This window comes from Carettochelys insculpta, chromosome 1 (assembly GCF_033958435.1).
Source record: "Carettochelys insculpta isolate YL-2023 chromosome 1, ASM3395843v1, whole genome shotgun sequence".
NCBI classification, from domain to species: Eukaryota; Metazoa; Chordata; order Testudines; family Carettochelyidae; genus Carettochelys; species Carettochelys insculpta.
The window spans coordinates 13,372,078-13,387,509 of record NC_134137.1 but is presented as its reverse complement, the minus strand read 5'-3'; the positions used below and the strand labels follow the sequence as shown (position 1 = coordinate 13,387,509).

Here is a 15,432-nt window from a genome sequence, read left to right as displayed (position 1 = left end):
TTTCTGCTGGAATCCTCTAGAATAAACAGAGGAGGACACATTCAGACTCACCTTTCAGACTACAGATAAAACACGTTGCTACACATCTACTTTACTACTCCAGACCTGTCTTATCTCCAAAGAGAAATTTCATCCTATCTCTGATTTCTCCTTGTGTGTGTTCAAACATCATCTCAATCTCAACATGGCTAAAACAGAGCTCTTGATCTATTTCTCTCCATCCACCCCAGAACATCCCCATTAACTCCCTTCTGATGACTGTGGACAACACCATCCTCTTTGTCCCTCAGGCCTGTTACCTGGCTGCCATCTTTGACGTGGGACTGTCTCTAGAACTTCAAATTGGACAAATGCAATCTTTGACCTCAAATATAGTTTCAGAATCATCATTATCACCATCATCATCATCAATAACTGTGGGCACAGCGCCCATTGGTTTCTTATGCCTCTATCACTATTTCCTTCCATCTTTCCCTGTCCAGTGCAGAGTGGCTTAGTTTCTGTAGACTAGCTCCGCACCAATCTACTACATCAACTATCCATTCTCTGTGGGGTCTGCCTCTCCTGTTTGAACCATCCATTATGCCGAACACCAGAGTCTTGATTTTTCATTCATCATTCATTCTGCAAATATGTCCAAATAGTTGTAGCTTCCATTTTATAACCTTCTGCATCAGGTTCTCTTTCGGCTGTATCTTCCTATATACTTCCTCATTGGTGACTGTCTACATCCATCCTATTCTCAGAATCTTTCTATAACAACTCCTTTTGAATGCCAATATTCTCATTTTCAAATCTTTCATTATCATCTATGCCTCACATCCATACAACATGCTGCTGAATACACACGTTTTCAAGACACTCAGCTTCGTTCTTAAGCTAATTGCTTTGCTTGTCCAGATCTTATCCATCGCCTTCAAACTTGCTCTTGCTTTCGTTATTCTAGTCACTTTTTCCTCCTTACAGTCCAGATCATACGTTATGTTGCTCCCCAGATATGTGAACTTCTCTACATTTTTGAGTTCAATACCATTGACACTGATCTTCCTTCCTATTTCTTTATCTCCAAATACCATTGTTTTTGTTTTATCAATGCTCATAATCAGTCCATACCGCCTCCCTTCTTCATTTACCACCTGCACTGTTTTCACTAGCTTCTCCTCATCTTCCTCAATGATAACTATATCATCCGCGTAACTCAAGTTGTTAATTCTTTTGCCGTGCACAGATATCCCTTCTACCTCTTCCTTGATCTTGTCCATTGCTCTCTCCAGATGTGAGATGAAGATACTTGGCGATATTGGATCTCCTGGTCTCATACCTCTACTTGTTTTAAACGAACTTCCCAACTCCCCGCATATTCTCGCCGCTGCCTCTGCATTATCATTGATATTCTTCAACAACCGTATCAATCTGCTATCCGCTCCATATGACTCCAACACCACCCAAGTCACTTTCTGATCTATACTGTCAAATGCCTTTTGAAAATCGGTGAAGCAAGTGTACACATTTTTGTTCTTTCATCGAGCTTTCTCCGCTATCAGTCTTAGTGCCAATATTTGCTGTATGGTACTTCTATCTTTTCTGAACTCTGCTTGCTCGTCTGCTATATGTTCTTCTATCTGCAATCTTAATCTCTCAGTCAGTATCATCATCAGCACCTTACCTAGATGACTCATTAGGGCAATCTTTCTGTAGTTCTTGCATGCCAATGTACTTCCTTTCTTGGGTATTGTCACTAGCACAGATCTTGTCCATTCCTTAGGTGCCTTCCCTTCTTTCCTTGCTATATTACATACTTGGCGTATTTCCTGCATCATGCTTTCTCCTCCACATTTGATCATCTCTCCCATGATTTTATCATTTCCAGGGCTCTTGTTGTTCTTTAGTTGTTTCACTGCTTTTTCTACTTCCTCCTTCAAAGTATTGGTCTTCCTCGCAATGCATGGGTAAGATATCTCTTTCAAATCTTCAATCAGTCTCTCTGAGACACTCGGGTCCAATTGTGCTTTGTACAGATCAGTGTAATATCTTGTCCATCGTTGCACAATCTTCTCCCTGTTCATGAGCACTTCTTTGTTCTCATCTTTGATCGCCATCTGCTTTGGTTGCCATTTCCTATTAATATTCTTAACTGTCTTATACACCTCCCTGGTCTTACATTTGCTGTAATACCTCTCTATATCTTCACATTGCTCTTCTAACCATTTCTCCTTATCCTTTCCGGCTGCTTTCCTTACCTCATTGCATTTCATCCTATATTGCTGTTCTGCCGTCTCTTCTGATCTTCAACGCTCTCTTCTCTTGAACCAACTTCAGTGTCTCCTGGTTAATCCAATTCTTATTGATCTGTTCTTCTTCTGTAACGGTCTGATCAATTGCCTCTTCTATAGCGATGGCTATCCCTGTGACTCTCTTATCTAGGTCTTTCTCTAGATAAAATATTTTTAATCTTCTCTTTGAGCATTGCTCTGTATGCATTCCCTGTTTCTTCCTCACGTAGCCTCGCCACATCTCTAATTTTCTTAAACTGTGTCTTACATTTTCTTTTGAGTTTTATCTCAATGTTTGGGATCACTAGACTGTGCTCTGAGTCTATATCTGCTCCTTGGAAAGTTTGGCACTGCTGTACTGATGTTATCCTTCTTCTTACCAAAATCATATCTACCATGTTCTTGGACTTCCCGTCATTCGATCACCATGTCCACTTCCTACAGTCCTTTTGTTGGAATCTTGTGTTGCAGATCACCATCTCATGCTCTGTAGCAAACTCTAGCAGTTTCTCACCTCGTTTGTTTCTTTCTCCATATCCAAACCTTCCCATGACTCCCTCCCAACCTTCATTCTCTGTTCCAACCTTCGCATTCCAATCTCCTCCGATGATCAACACATCTTTCTTTGGTATCTCCTCCACCATCTTTGTCAAGTCTTTATAGAATAGCCCAATCTCTTCCTGCATACTGTCCGACATGGGTGCATACACCTGAATGACTGAGATGTTGAAGGGTTTTGCTTCGAATCTCATTCTTGCACTCACTGGTTTGTATCCTAATAATGCCCTTCTAGCTGTTTTGCTAAGAAGGAATCCAACTCCTGCTTCATGCTTCGTTTTGTTTCTGACCAAATGACTTCGCAACTGCATATCTCTCCTGATGCCGTCCAACGCATCTCTGCCAGTCCAAGTATATCGCATCGGTATCTCTCCATTTCCTTCCGAAGCAGCTCTAATTTTGCAGTTGCCCACAGTGTTCGGACGTTCCACGTTCCAATGGATAGCATATGTATTAGCTGTAATTTCTTTCGGTAGCCAACATATCGACCCAATCCCAATCACTCGATTGGTATCGCGGACCTTGTTTATCTGGGCGACATCTGAGCCACCATCTTTTAACATTTAGTTGTACTGGCATCAGATTTCATTCATATTGTTGTTTGACAGTCAGTACATCAACACACATCTGACCAACCCTCCTCCTTCATCCAGGCTTGGGACTAGCATGGAGCTCTCAGTGGCTTCATGGTGGAGTTACTTTCAGACTGCTGCTGCAAATTCCATTTTCCTGGTCAGTCAGTTTTCTTCTCTTTCCTGCTTCCCTCTCCTCAATCACACTTGTCTTTTCCTAACTGTCTTCACCTTCAAGGCCCTCCATGGACAATCACTACCATGTCATTCCTTATTTGTTTATCACTTATCTCCAATCCACCCACGATGCTATCCTCCATTACCCACTTTTGCTTTCTCACAAGCTGCCTCTCATGCTCGGGAGAAATTCCCCATAAACATTGATCAAAAATAACTAATTATCCTCCAAAACCCATCTCAAAACTCTCCTTTTTCTTAATGCCTACCAAAAAATTTGACAACATTAGGTTGCTGGTGAACTGAGACCATTGCCTATCAAGCTGTCAGATACTGTCAGATTGTTTTCTTGTATGGTTCCCCCATTTATCGGTACCCATCATTTGTCTCTTATCTCATAACTGGGTTTTCACTCTTTGGGGAAGGGACTATCTTGTTGCTCTGTGTAGTGAGTCAGTATGGCCTCCTGCTGACTCAGAGGCAGAGGAGGCTGCGCAGAGGCCCTGGTGGGAGGGTCCGGAGCCAGAATACCAGAGGCCCGCCCCTCAGAGGGCAGGGCCCAGGGCTAGAAGAGCCAAAGGCAGGGCTCAGGACCCATTAAAGCCTGGGCCTCCGGGCAGGGAGGAGGCGCCTGCACGAGCTCCCCAGCGCCAAGGGCAGAGGGTCTGTCGCCGCCCGGCCAGGCCAGGGGAGCAAGCTCCCAGCGGCTCCGAACTACCCCGGATACAGATGCCCCAGGGGGACTACCCAGACTTCCCAGACCTGCCAGGACCTTCATGCCGGCGGAGACTCCCTGCCTTGGAAGAAGCCCCGGGAGCGGTCTGCCCCAGAGTCCCGGTGGATCCCTACAGCCCTCAGGCCCAGGATCGCTTCGGGTCCCCTGTGCTACCGCCGCCCGACTATCCCAATGACATTGATATGAGCGACTGGCCGGAGCCCCCGAAGGTGGACGACCTGGAGGAGACCGACCTAGAGGGACCCCCCGACCAGATGGACTGGGACCTTCTGCCAGCAGAGGGAGAGGTAGGAAGTGGCCCAGGGAATGACGCACCCGAACCCATGGCAGTGTGTTGTGGCCTGGATCCCCACTCCTGTGGTAGTGTGTGAGCGACTCCCAGGGCCCCGGGCCGGGTCGCAGTGGAGTGGGAGGGCCTGCGACCCCCTACCCCCTCCTTGACAGGGCCAGCCTGCGCTGGGCCTGTGCTAACCCCCTTGTGCTGGTGCCCCGCCCCAAACTGAGGGCTGGGCCTGTGCTTAAACCCTTGTGCTGTTGCCCCGCCCCAAACTGAGGGCTGGGCCGGAATTGTACATTATTATGAACTGCTGCCCCGCCCTGGACTGAGGGCCGGGGCCTGTATTGTCTTGTAACGGTGAACTGCTGATCGCCCCGAACTGAGTGCGGGGCTGGTGTTCTAACCCCTTTTGGGTGCCGCCCACCCTAGGCTAAGGGCTGGGCATCTCCAGACTTCCTACATGTGGTGGAGAATGTGAGTACTCGATCCCCACCCCTGACGTAAGGGGTGAGGGAGTGGGCGCAGACCCACAGAGAGAGGAAAGAAGACCCCGGACCGTGCAGGCAACTATCCACTGTTTTGTTTTGTTTTTGGTTCTTGTGTATTACTGCTAACCCCGCTCCCCCGATGGAGATGGACAAGCTACTGCAATATTTGGCCGAAAGCCAGCAGAAGCAGCAAGCTGCCCAGCTACAGCAGCAACAGCAGCTCATCCAGAAGCTGGGAGCCCAGCAGACACAGCTGCTGACTGAACTGATGGCCCAGAACCAGGAGCACCAGCGACGAAGCCTGCAGCAGCTGGCAGCCCTGGTGGCATTGCCGGCCGAGCCACGGCAGGGAACTTCAGGGGAGAGCCCTGCATCAGTCCCGCCGGTACGGCTGACAAAGATGGACCCAGCAGATGATCCAGAGGCCTTCCTGGTCACCTTTGAACAGGTAGCGGTGGTGGCTGGGTGGCCCCGGAACCAGTGGGCTACATTACTGGCCCCTTATTTGACCGGGGGGGCCCAAAGAGCATACTGGGCATTATCTGTCGAAGACGCCCGAGATTACGACCGGGTGAAGGCAGCCATCCTCGACACCCTGGATGTTAGCCCGGAGACCTTCCACCGGCGGTTCCGGACCCTGACCTACGCCCCGGGGGCCCAGCCGCGGTGCATGGCACAGGAGCTGAGGGACGCGTGCTGGCGGTGGCTGCAACCAGAGGCGAGGACGCCCGCAGAGCTCATGGAGCAGGTCATCTTAGAACAACTCCTCTGCATCCTCCCACCTAGAGGGCGGGCGTGGGTGCGGCGCCACCAACCTGCGACCGTGCAAGCTGCTGTCAACCTCATGGAGGACATCCTAGCCGTGGAGGAACCAGAGGCACCCATGGGCTCAGCCCCGTCGTCACGGCCCCCGCGTCGGGAAGCCAAGAAGCCAGGGGAGATCCACTCCAAAGTACCTGGCCAGCTGCGGGAACCACCCAGTCTTTGTTGGAGGTCACCGCGAAAGCTAGGCCCCAGTAACCCCCAGGGGCGAACGGAGGGGGCCACCAGCACGCAGCCACCAGGTCCAGGGGGGCGCCAGGCCCATGGGCGGCCCCAACCAGTGCTAGGGCCCTGCTTCAGCTGTGGTCAATGGAGAGACCTCCAACGGGACTGCCTGGAACGTTTTTGTAGTTTTGGTCGAGTATGGGTGGCCGAAAAGAGGGCGCGACCCCCACAGGCACCCACAATTACGGTCCCGGTCCTCGTGGGAACTGAAGCCACGGTCGCCTTAGTGGACTCGGGGTGCAGCCAGACCCTGGTACGCCAACGGGCCGGCCTGGAGGCTGACCCCGCTCTAGGGACCATCCGGCTGCAATGCATTCATGGCGACGTGCGTCCATACCCCAGCGTACGGGTGCCCCTGACGGTGGCAGGGGTGACCCATCATTTGGTTATTGGCCTAGCGCCCTGACTGGCGTACCCCGTGGTGTTAGGCTGGGACTGGCCAGGCTTCGCGGGTATCTTCCGCCCGGCCACTGGACTCAAGAGGGAGGCGGCCCCTGTCCTGGAGGGGAATACGCCCGAGGACCCACCCGAGGAGAGCGTGGGGTCGGACCTGGGACCCCTAACTGAAGGACCCGCTGAAGGCTCAAGGGGGACCAGCCCCGATGATGGGGCAACCTCGGATTTCTGCCGGGACCAGAAAGACGACCCCACACTAAGCCGGGCCTATGCCCAGGTGGCGGCCATCGACACGGTGGCAACAGACCTCCAGCTTGTGGCACAGTGGCCCCACTTCAAGCTGCGCCAGGATCAGCTATACCGGGTGGACCGGGACCCCCAGACCCAGGAACAACAAGCACAGCTACTGGTGCCGAAATGCCACCGACGGGCCGTGATGAAGCTGGCCCATGATATCTCTGCTGCCGGCCACTTGGGCCAAGAAAAGACCTTGGCCCGGATACTGTCCCGATTCTTCTGGCCAGGGGTCCACCAGGAGGTGAAGAACTATTGTAGCTCTTGCCCTGCGTGCCAGCTTGCTGCTCCCCCGCAGGTCCCTAGGGCCCCATTGATCCCGATGCCAGTGGTGGGGACCCCGTTCGAGCGGGTGGCCATGGATCTGGTGGGCCCACTCCCGAAGAGCGTAGCCGGGTACAAGTCTGTGTTGGTCCTCGTGGACTATGCAACCCGCTTCCCAGAGGTGATCCGACTGCGCAACATCACGGCCCACACCATCGCGGGGGAGTTAATGAAGATCTTCGCCCGAGTAGGACTGCCACGGGAACTTCCCACCGATCAGGGAACCAATTTTACAGCCCGCCTGATGAAGCAGGTCTGTGCCCTCCTGGGGATTAAACAGTTATGCACCTCTGTGTACCACCCCCAGATGGATGGCCTGGTAGAGCGCTTCAACCGCACACTGAAGGAGATGATGCGTAAATTCCCCCCAGAAGACCTGCGCCGGTGGGATCAGTTGCTACCTCCCTTGCTGTTGGCCATCCGGGAGGTTCCCCAGTCCTCCACGCGTTTCTCACTGTTCGAGCTATTGTACGGACGCCGTCCCCGGGGAGTACTCGACCTGATGCAAGAGGTCTGGGAGCAAACCGCGTCCCCCTCAAAAGGACTGCTGCAGTACATTTTCCAGCTCCAGAAACGCCTGGAACAGGTAGGGGCCCTCGCAGAGGAAAACCTGAGAGCTGCGCAGGCGTCCCAGGCTCGAAACTACAACCAGGAGGCACGTAGTCACAGCTTCGAGCCAGGTGATCGGGTCTTGGTCCTGCTGCCATCCAGCGAATCTAAGCTGTTGGCTAGATGGCAGGGACCCTACGAGGTTTTTCGAGCCGTGGGGCCTGTCACCTATGAGGTTTACCAACCCGACCGCCGTAAGAAGACGCAGCGGTATCACATCAACCTCCTAAAACCATGGCGGGACCGGGAGGGCTTCATGATAAACCCCTGCCCCCTGGACCCCGAGCTAGGACCCCAGGTGCCTCACGGGGAGGAACCGGCACGACCGGCCCTTGGGGCAACGCTGACCAATGAGCAGCGGAAGCAGGCCCAGTGCCTCCTCCAGGCATTCCAGGAGAACTTCACCGCCCTCCCCGGACACACCTCTCTGGTCTGCCATGTCATCTGTATGGAACCTGGGAAGGTGGTTCGCGACGCCACGCGCCCACTACCCTTCCGGATGCGAGAAGTGGTAGAAGAGGAGGTACAGGCGATGCTAGCCCTGGGAGTCATAGAACCGTCCCAAAGTGAGTGGCACAGCCCTGTGGTATTTGTCCCGAAGCCTGATGGCGCTCGGAGATTTTGCATCAACTTCAGGCGGGTGAACGCGATCTCCAAATTCGATGCATATCCGATGCCCCGGGTCGATGAACTGTTGGGATGTCTGGGGGCGGCCCGCTATTTCAGTACCCTTGATCTCAGCAAGGGGTACTGGCAGATCCCCTTGGCACCTTCTTCATGGGAGAAGACGGCCTTTGCAACTCCATCAGGCCTATACCAGTTCACCCGAATGCCTTTCGGTCTCCACGGCGCCCCAGCAACCTTCCAGCGGCTGATGGACCGTCTACTTCAGCCCCACCGGGACTACGCCGCGGCCTACCTCGACGACATCGTCGTATATAGTCACCACTGGGAAGAACACCTGGACCGGGTGGCAGCGGTCCTTAGGTCCCTGAGGGCAGCAGGCCTAACAATGAACCCGAAGAAGTGCCGCATTGGATGGCAGGAGACGACGTACCTCAGGTACACTATAGGAGGGGGCCAGGTAAAGCCCCTCATAGACAAGGTGCAGGCCCTAGCGGCCTGCCCTCCCCCCAGTACCAAGTGGCAGGTACGACGGTTCTTGGGACTGGCAGGGTACTATTGACGCTTCATCCCGGAGTTTGCTTCAATTGCCACCCCCCTGATGCAGCTTTTGATGAAAGCCCAGCTGCAAAGGGTAGTATAGACTGCAGCTACAGACAAGGCATTCCGGACACTGAAACAGTGCCTAATGCAGGAACCAGTTCTCTACAGCCCCGACTTCACCCGTCTGTTCATTCTGCAGACTGATGCATCGGGGTAGGCCTGGGGGCTGTCCTGTCCCAGGAGATCAACGGCGAAGATCATCCGGTAGTCTATATCAGCCGGAAGCTGTTTCCGAGGGAACAGTGCTATGCTGTAATAGAAAAGGAAGCCCTGGCGGTGAAGTGGGCCTGCGACGCCCTTAGATATTACCTGTTGGGCGCCCCCTTCACCCTAGTTACGGACCATGCACCGTTACAGTGGCTGTCCCGAATGAAGGATACCAATGCCCGTATTATGCGCTGGTATTTAGCGTTACAACCATATGCCTTCGACGTACGTCATCGGGCAGGTAAAGACCATATAAACGCCGACTTCCTTTCCCGCCTGGGGGAGAGGGAGGAGTCCGCCCCCATGGCACGGGAGACGGATTTCAGGGGGGGGAGTGTAGTGAGTCAGTATGGCCTCCTGCTGACTCAGAGGCAGAGGAGGCTGCGCAGAGGCCCTGGTGGGAGGGTCCGGAGCCAGAATACCAGAGGCCCGCCCCTCAGAGGGCAGGGCCCAGGGCTAGAAGAGCCAAAGGCAGGGCTCAGGACCCATTAAAGCCTGGGCCTCCGGGCAGGGAGGAGGCGCCTGCACGAGCTCCCCAGCGCCAAGGGCAGAGGGCCTGTCGCCGCCCGGCCAGGCCAGGGGAGCAAGCTCCCAGCAGCTCCGAACTACCCCGGATCCAGATGCCCCAGGGGGCTACCCGGACTTCCCAGACCTGCCAGGACCTTCACGCCGGCGGAGACCCCCCGCCTTGGAAGAAGCCCCGGGAGCGGTCTGCCCCAGAGTCCCGGCGGATCCCTACAGCCCTCAGGCCCAGGATCGCCTCGGGTCCCCTGTGCTACCGCCGCCCGACTATCCCAATGACATTGATATGAGCGACTGGCCGGAGCCCCCGAAGGTGGACGACCTGGCGGAGACCGACCTAGGGGGACCCCCCGACCAGATGGACTGGGACCTTCTGCCAGCAGAGGGAGAGGTAGGAAGTGGCCCGGGGAACAACGCTCCCAAACCCATGGCAGTGTGTTGCGGCCTGGATCCCCACTGCCGTGGTCGTGTGTGAGCGACTCCCAGGGCCCCGGGCTGGGTCGCAGTGGAGTGGGAGGGCCTGCGACCCCCTACCCCCTCCTTGACAGGGCCAGCCTGCGCTGGGCCTGTGCTAACCCCCTTGTGCTGGTGCCCCGTCCCAAACTGAGGGCTGGGCCTGTGCTTAAACCCTTGTGCTGTTGCCCCGCCCCAAACTGAGGGCTGGGCCTGTGCTCAAACCCTGGGCCGTTGCCCCACCCCAAACCGAGGGCTGGGCCGGAATTGTACATTATTATGAACTGCTGCCCCGCCCTGGACTGAGGGCTGGGCCGGTACTGTATTGCTATTGAGAAGTGCTGCCCCGCCCTAGACTGAGGGCCGGGGCCTGTATTGTCTTGTAACGGTGAACTGCTGATCTCCCCAAACTGAGTGCGGGGCTGGTGTTCTAACCCTTTTTGGGTGCCGCCCACCCTAGGCTAAGGGCTGGGCGTCTCCGGACTTCCTACACTCTGTGTTTGTACAGCACTGAGCACAAGGGAATCTGGTTCCCTGACTATGGCTGCGTCTACACGTGCACGCTACTTCGAAGTAGCGGCAGTAACTTCGAAATAGTGCCCGTCGCGGCTACACGTGTTGGGCGCTATTTCGAAGTTGAAATCGACGTTAGGCGGCGAGACGTCGAAGTCGCTAACCCCATGAGGGGATGGGAATAGCGCCCTACTTCAACGTTCAACATCGAAGTAGGGACGTGTAGACGATCCGCGTCCCGCAACATCGAAATAGCGGGGTCCTCCATGGCGGCCATCAGCTGGGGGGTTGAGAGATACTCTCTCTCCAGCCCTTGCGGGGCTCTGTGGTCACCGTGTGCAGCAGCCCTTAGCCCAGGGCTTCTGGCTGCTGCTGCTGCAGCTGGGGGTCCGTGCTGCATATACAGGGTCTGCAACTAGTTGTTGGCTCTGTGTATCTTGCACTGTTTAATGAAAGTGTGTCTGGGAGGGGCCCTTTAAGGGAGCGACTTGCTGTTGAGTCCGCCCCGTGACCCTGTCTGCAGCTGTGCCTGGCTCCCTTATTTCGATGTGTGCTACTTTGGCGTGTAGACGTTCCCTTGCTGCGCCTATTTCGATGTTGGGCTGAGCAACGTCGAAGTTGAACATCGACGTTGCCAGCCCTGGAGGACGTGTAGACGTTATTCATCGAAATAGGCTATTTCGATGTCGCTACTTCGAAATTAGCTATTTCGATGTAGCGTGCACGTGTAGACGTAGCCTATGGCTTCTAGGTACTAGGCTAATACCATTTCTATTTAATAGTCATTCTGGAGAGGACGTTGTTAGGGAGAGCCATCCCCCTGTCCCAATGACTGACAGATCTAGCTTCTGAAGTGTCCCCAGCTCTAACCTCAGCAGACCCAACTTGGAAAAATGAATAGCTGGGCATAAACTTTGTTTTCCTTTCTTCAGTATTATTGATTAAGAGCCTGATTAATTTTATCATCATGTGAGTATGGAAAGAACTGGCAGATATTTTGAGAACTGAAATTAGATGGAAGTCCTTAATAAACAGCAAAAGGTGTATTTATGTTGGTTCTTCCTCTTACCTTATCTGTATTAAAATAAATGGCTAAGAAACTAAATACAGGTGACTTTCTGCATTTCTGCATTTTCCTTCTCTATGAGATGTTTGGGGACTTCTAAACCAAAGATATGTTAAGAAGGCAAATGGTGGCTCATGGGATGTCCCAGCAGAGAGAAATCACATCCTGATCTTTGTATTATTATTTTAACAGTTTCATCGACAAGGAAAAATCTGCAGAGAAAGCATTGGTGAGTGTGACCTTCCTGAGTACTGCAATGGGACTTCACACTTGTGCCCAGAGGATGTATTGAAGCAAGATGGAACTCCATGTGGTGACAAAGACCATTGTTTCCAAGGGCAATGCCATAACCACGAAAGGCAGTGCAAAGCTATATTTGGCAAAGGCAAGTCTTGCATTATTATGTACAAAAATCCATAGCAATATTAATTAACTCTTAAGAAATTAGCCAGCTCTCAAGAGATTGCCATCTGGGAACTTGATAACAGATGTTTAGGCTCGTGGACTCTGTAGAAAGAAGGGAAAGTTTGTGAGGCTTATGGGAGTGGCTGCAAGCTTGGTTTATCCTGACTCACCTCTGCGAGGAATCTGCCCTTTCCCCTGAGTTTCCCTTCTAATTATTTTGCATGTCAGTCCTGCATATAAGTACTGTTATTCCATAACACTGATCACTGAAATGTCTAAACAGCCTCATTGTGCCATATTTCCCCTGCTTTTGGTTCCTCCATGCTTCCTCAGCTCAGGAAGCAAGAGAAGAGATTTGGAGTGCCTCCTAACTCACAAGCCAGCTTACTGGTGGGAACGGCTGGTTTTGGGACTACACAAGGGCCTTCAGAAGGGTGAGATGAGGATCAGACAGCTAGCAGAGGAGAAGCGAGCCCACAGAAAGCACAGTAAGGATCTGCCAGACACCCATTACACATGCAACAGATGCAGCAAGGACTGTCACTCTCATGTGGGCCTTCACAGTCATAGTCAACGCTGCAAATGATGATTCCAAATGGAACTACAAAGGGCGCAATCCATAGTCTACGTAGACTGAAGGATGCCTACTACTACTACTACTACTACTACAGAAGGTGCTAGGTGAGAGTTAATGAAACAGGCAATATTTTAAAGAGGAAAGAGTCTTGAGACCCCCAGTAAAAATGCAGTCACTCTCAGCATCTTGTTTGATGTGAGAAGGTTATTAGATACAGAGGTCCCCTGCTGAAAGCCTTCGGCCCCGTCTCTTCCCATCCCAGAAAAGAGCGTTGTGGCATTTTTCCTCCTTTTCCCGTGTTTCCATTCTTAATTTGGGATATACACACAATTTGAGCCTCTATTTCGGTGTGTTTAAAAAGTATGTAGGCATTTCACTCTTGTGATTCTTCTCTTTCATTTCAGTTTAATTAGCTTCCTTATTTTTGTGTAGTTCTCCTTTTTGATGTTAAACACTGTTGTGGTTAATTTCTCTGGTATTTTCCCCACTTCAAGTGTAACAATTCACAGGCAGTCTTCAACCTAGCACCTCTAGAGCTTAGTGCAGTGCCCTCTACAGCTTGAGCTAAAGGCCAGCTGGCTCTCAGATTAGACTGCAGAGCATACTTATTCTTTCTCTGTGAAGTGGTCTAGGCACCATTACGTGGGACAGTTAACCACACCTAGGGGTGTGGGTTACATAAGGATCTTAAATTGAAGTGAGTTACATTATGACTGCTATTACTGAACAATTCAGCTCTATTCACTTCTGGCAGCAGATCCTATATACAGGACAGTGTCTACATAAAAGAATAAGTAGACACAAATCAGACATCAGGAACAGTAACATACAAAAACCTGTGGGAGAACATTTCAATCTCCCTGGACTCTCAATAACTGATTTAAGAGTAGCAATCCTACAAAAACAACAACAACAACAAAACTTAAAAAACAGACACCAAAGAGAAACTGCAGAGCTGCAATTCATTTGCAAATTTGACACCATCAACCAAGGATTGAGCAGAGGCTGCTTGGCCAATTACAAAAGCCGTTTCTACACTCTTCATGTTCATACCTCCACATTAGCTACTAATAATGGCCCACATCCTCCCTAACTTAACTGACCTTATTTCTCCTCTCTTGGGCTATGTCTACACTAGCCCAAAACTTCAAAATGGCCATGCAAGTGGCCATTTCAAAGTTTGCTAATGAAGCACTGAAATACATATTCAGCACTTCATTAGCATGCGGGCAGCTGCGGCACTTTGAAATTGATGCGGCTCACCGCCGCGTGGCTCGTCCAGATGGGGCTCCTTTTTGAAAGGACCCCGGCTACTTCGAAGTCCCCTTATTCCCATCTGCTCATAGGAATAAGGGGACTTCGAAGTAGGTGGGGTCCTTTCGAAAAGGAGCCCTGTCTGAACGAGCCGCGCGGCAGCGAGCTGCATCAATTTCAAAGTGCCGCAGCCGCCCGCATGCTAATGAAGCGCTGAATATGTATTTCACCACTTCATTAGTAAACTTCAAAATGGCCATTTGCATGGCCATTTTGAAGTTTTTGGCTAGTGTAGACGTAGCCTTGATGTTTACAACTCCACATTAACTGCTGATAATGGACCACATCCTCCATGACTGAACAGACCTTGTCAACTCTGGCCCTCCCCTTGACTGAGACTCCTCCCTTTCCATAAGCCCATATATTTAAACCTTCCTCTGGAACCTCCCACTCATGCATTTGATGAAGCGGATGCTTGTCCACAAAAGCTTGTGCTCCAAAATATCTGTTGGTCTATAAGGTGCCACAGGACTTTTTGTTGTTTTTCAACATACAGAATTAGTGGCTACCCCTCTGATATATGTGCTACTTAGGATTAAGTCAAGAATTGTCTCTTCCCATGAAGATTCCAGCACTGCCTGCTCTAAGAAGCCGCCATTAGTCTTATACAGAAATTGTATCTCTTCATTCTGTCCTGAGGTGATATGTTCCCATTCAGAATGGGGATAGTTGAAATCCCGCTTTATTCCTGGGTTTCTGGTTTTTGTCTCTCTTTATTGAATTTTTGAGATGAACACATAAAACATAATCACAACCACTGCCATATCTTTGCCCCAAATCTTGTACAACCACCGAATGAGTTGATGATTCTGTGTGTCCTGCTCATATGAGTGTATCATTTTTGATTTGAAGTTATGACAATTGGCTTTGTACTTGTATTTCAAATGTTTGCTTGTAAGAGACATAAACAGGAAGCTTGGCCAACCTATTATCAAAGGGTTGCCAGTTAAGTTAATAGGAGTACTTAACGGATAATGGGTGTTAATAGGTGCCAGTCCACACTGGAGGAACTTTTTGCTGTGATCTTTCAGACCAGCCTGTAATCAATGACTACCTAAAAAGGACTGAGTCATGCATGGACAGGTGACCTGCTCATGTGACTAACTCCATCTTGGATGTATTTTCAAAGAAGAAGAACAATGGAATTCCCTCCAAATAGGGAAGGGTGTAAAAAGGGTCCTAGTGGGTCTTCCATTTGTCTTCATTCCTTCTCATCCCTTCAGGAGCATCTTTGCTATGAATTAAGCCCCAATGGACTGATGACCCATCTTAGCCCAGTATTATTCCAGAGAGTTAAAAGACAGCAAATTATTTCCAACTCTGCTACAAGCCTGCACCAAGAATTTTGTATCGCTGTATGTAATTTGATTCCTTTAACAATTTTATTCTCAATCTTT

At 51.3% G+C, this 15,432-nt stretch overlaps 1 protein-coding gene across 1 annotated transcript in view; it reads left to right on the top strand.

Moving 5' to 3' along the window:
• LOC142001577 (disintegrin and metalloproteinase domain-containing protein 20-like) overlaps positions 1-15,432 on the top strand; it is a 106,764-nt gene that overhangs the window by 46,755 nt on the left and 44,577 nt on the right. Inside the window, exon 14 of the mRNA XM_074976969.1 lies at positions 11,932-12,124. Coding sequence (XP_074833070.1) covers positions 11,932-12,124 — 193 coding nt within the window. The remainder of the gene's footprint in view (positions 1-11,931; positions 12,125-15,432) is intronic.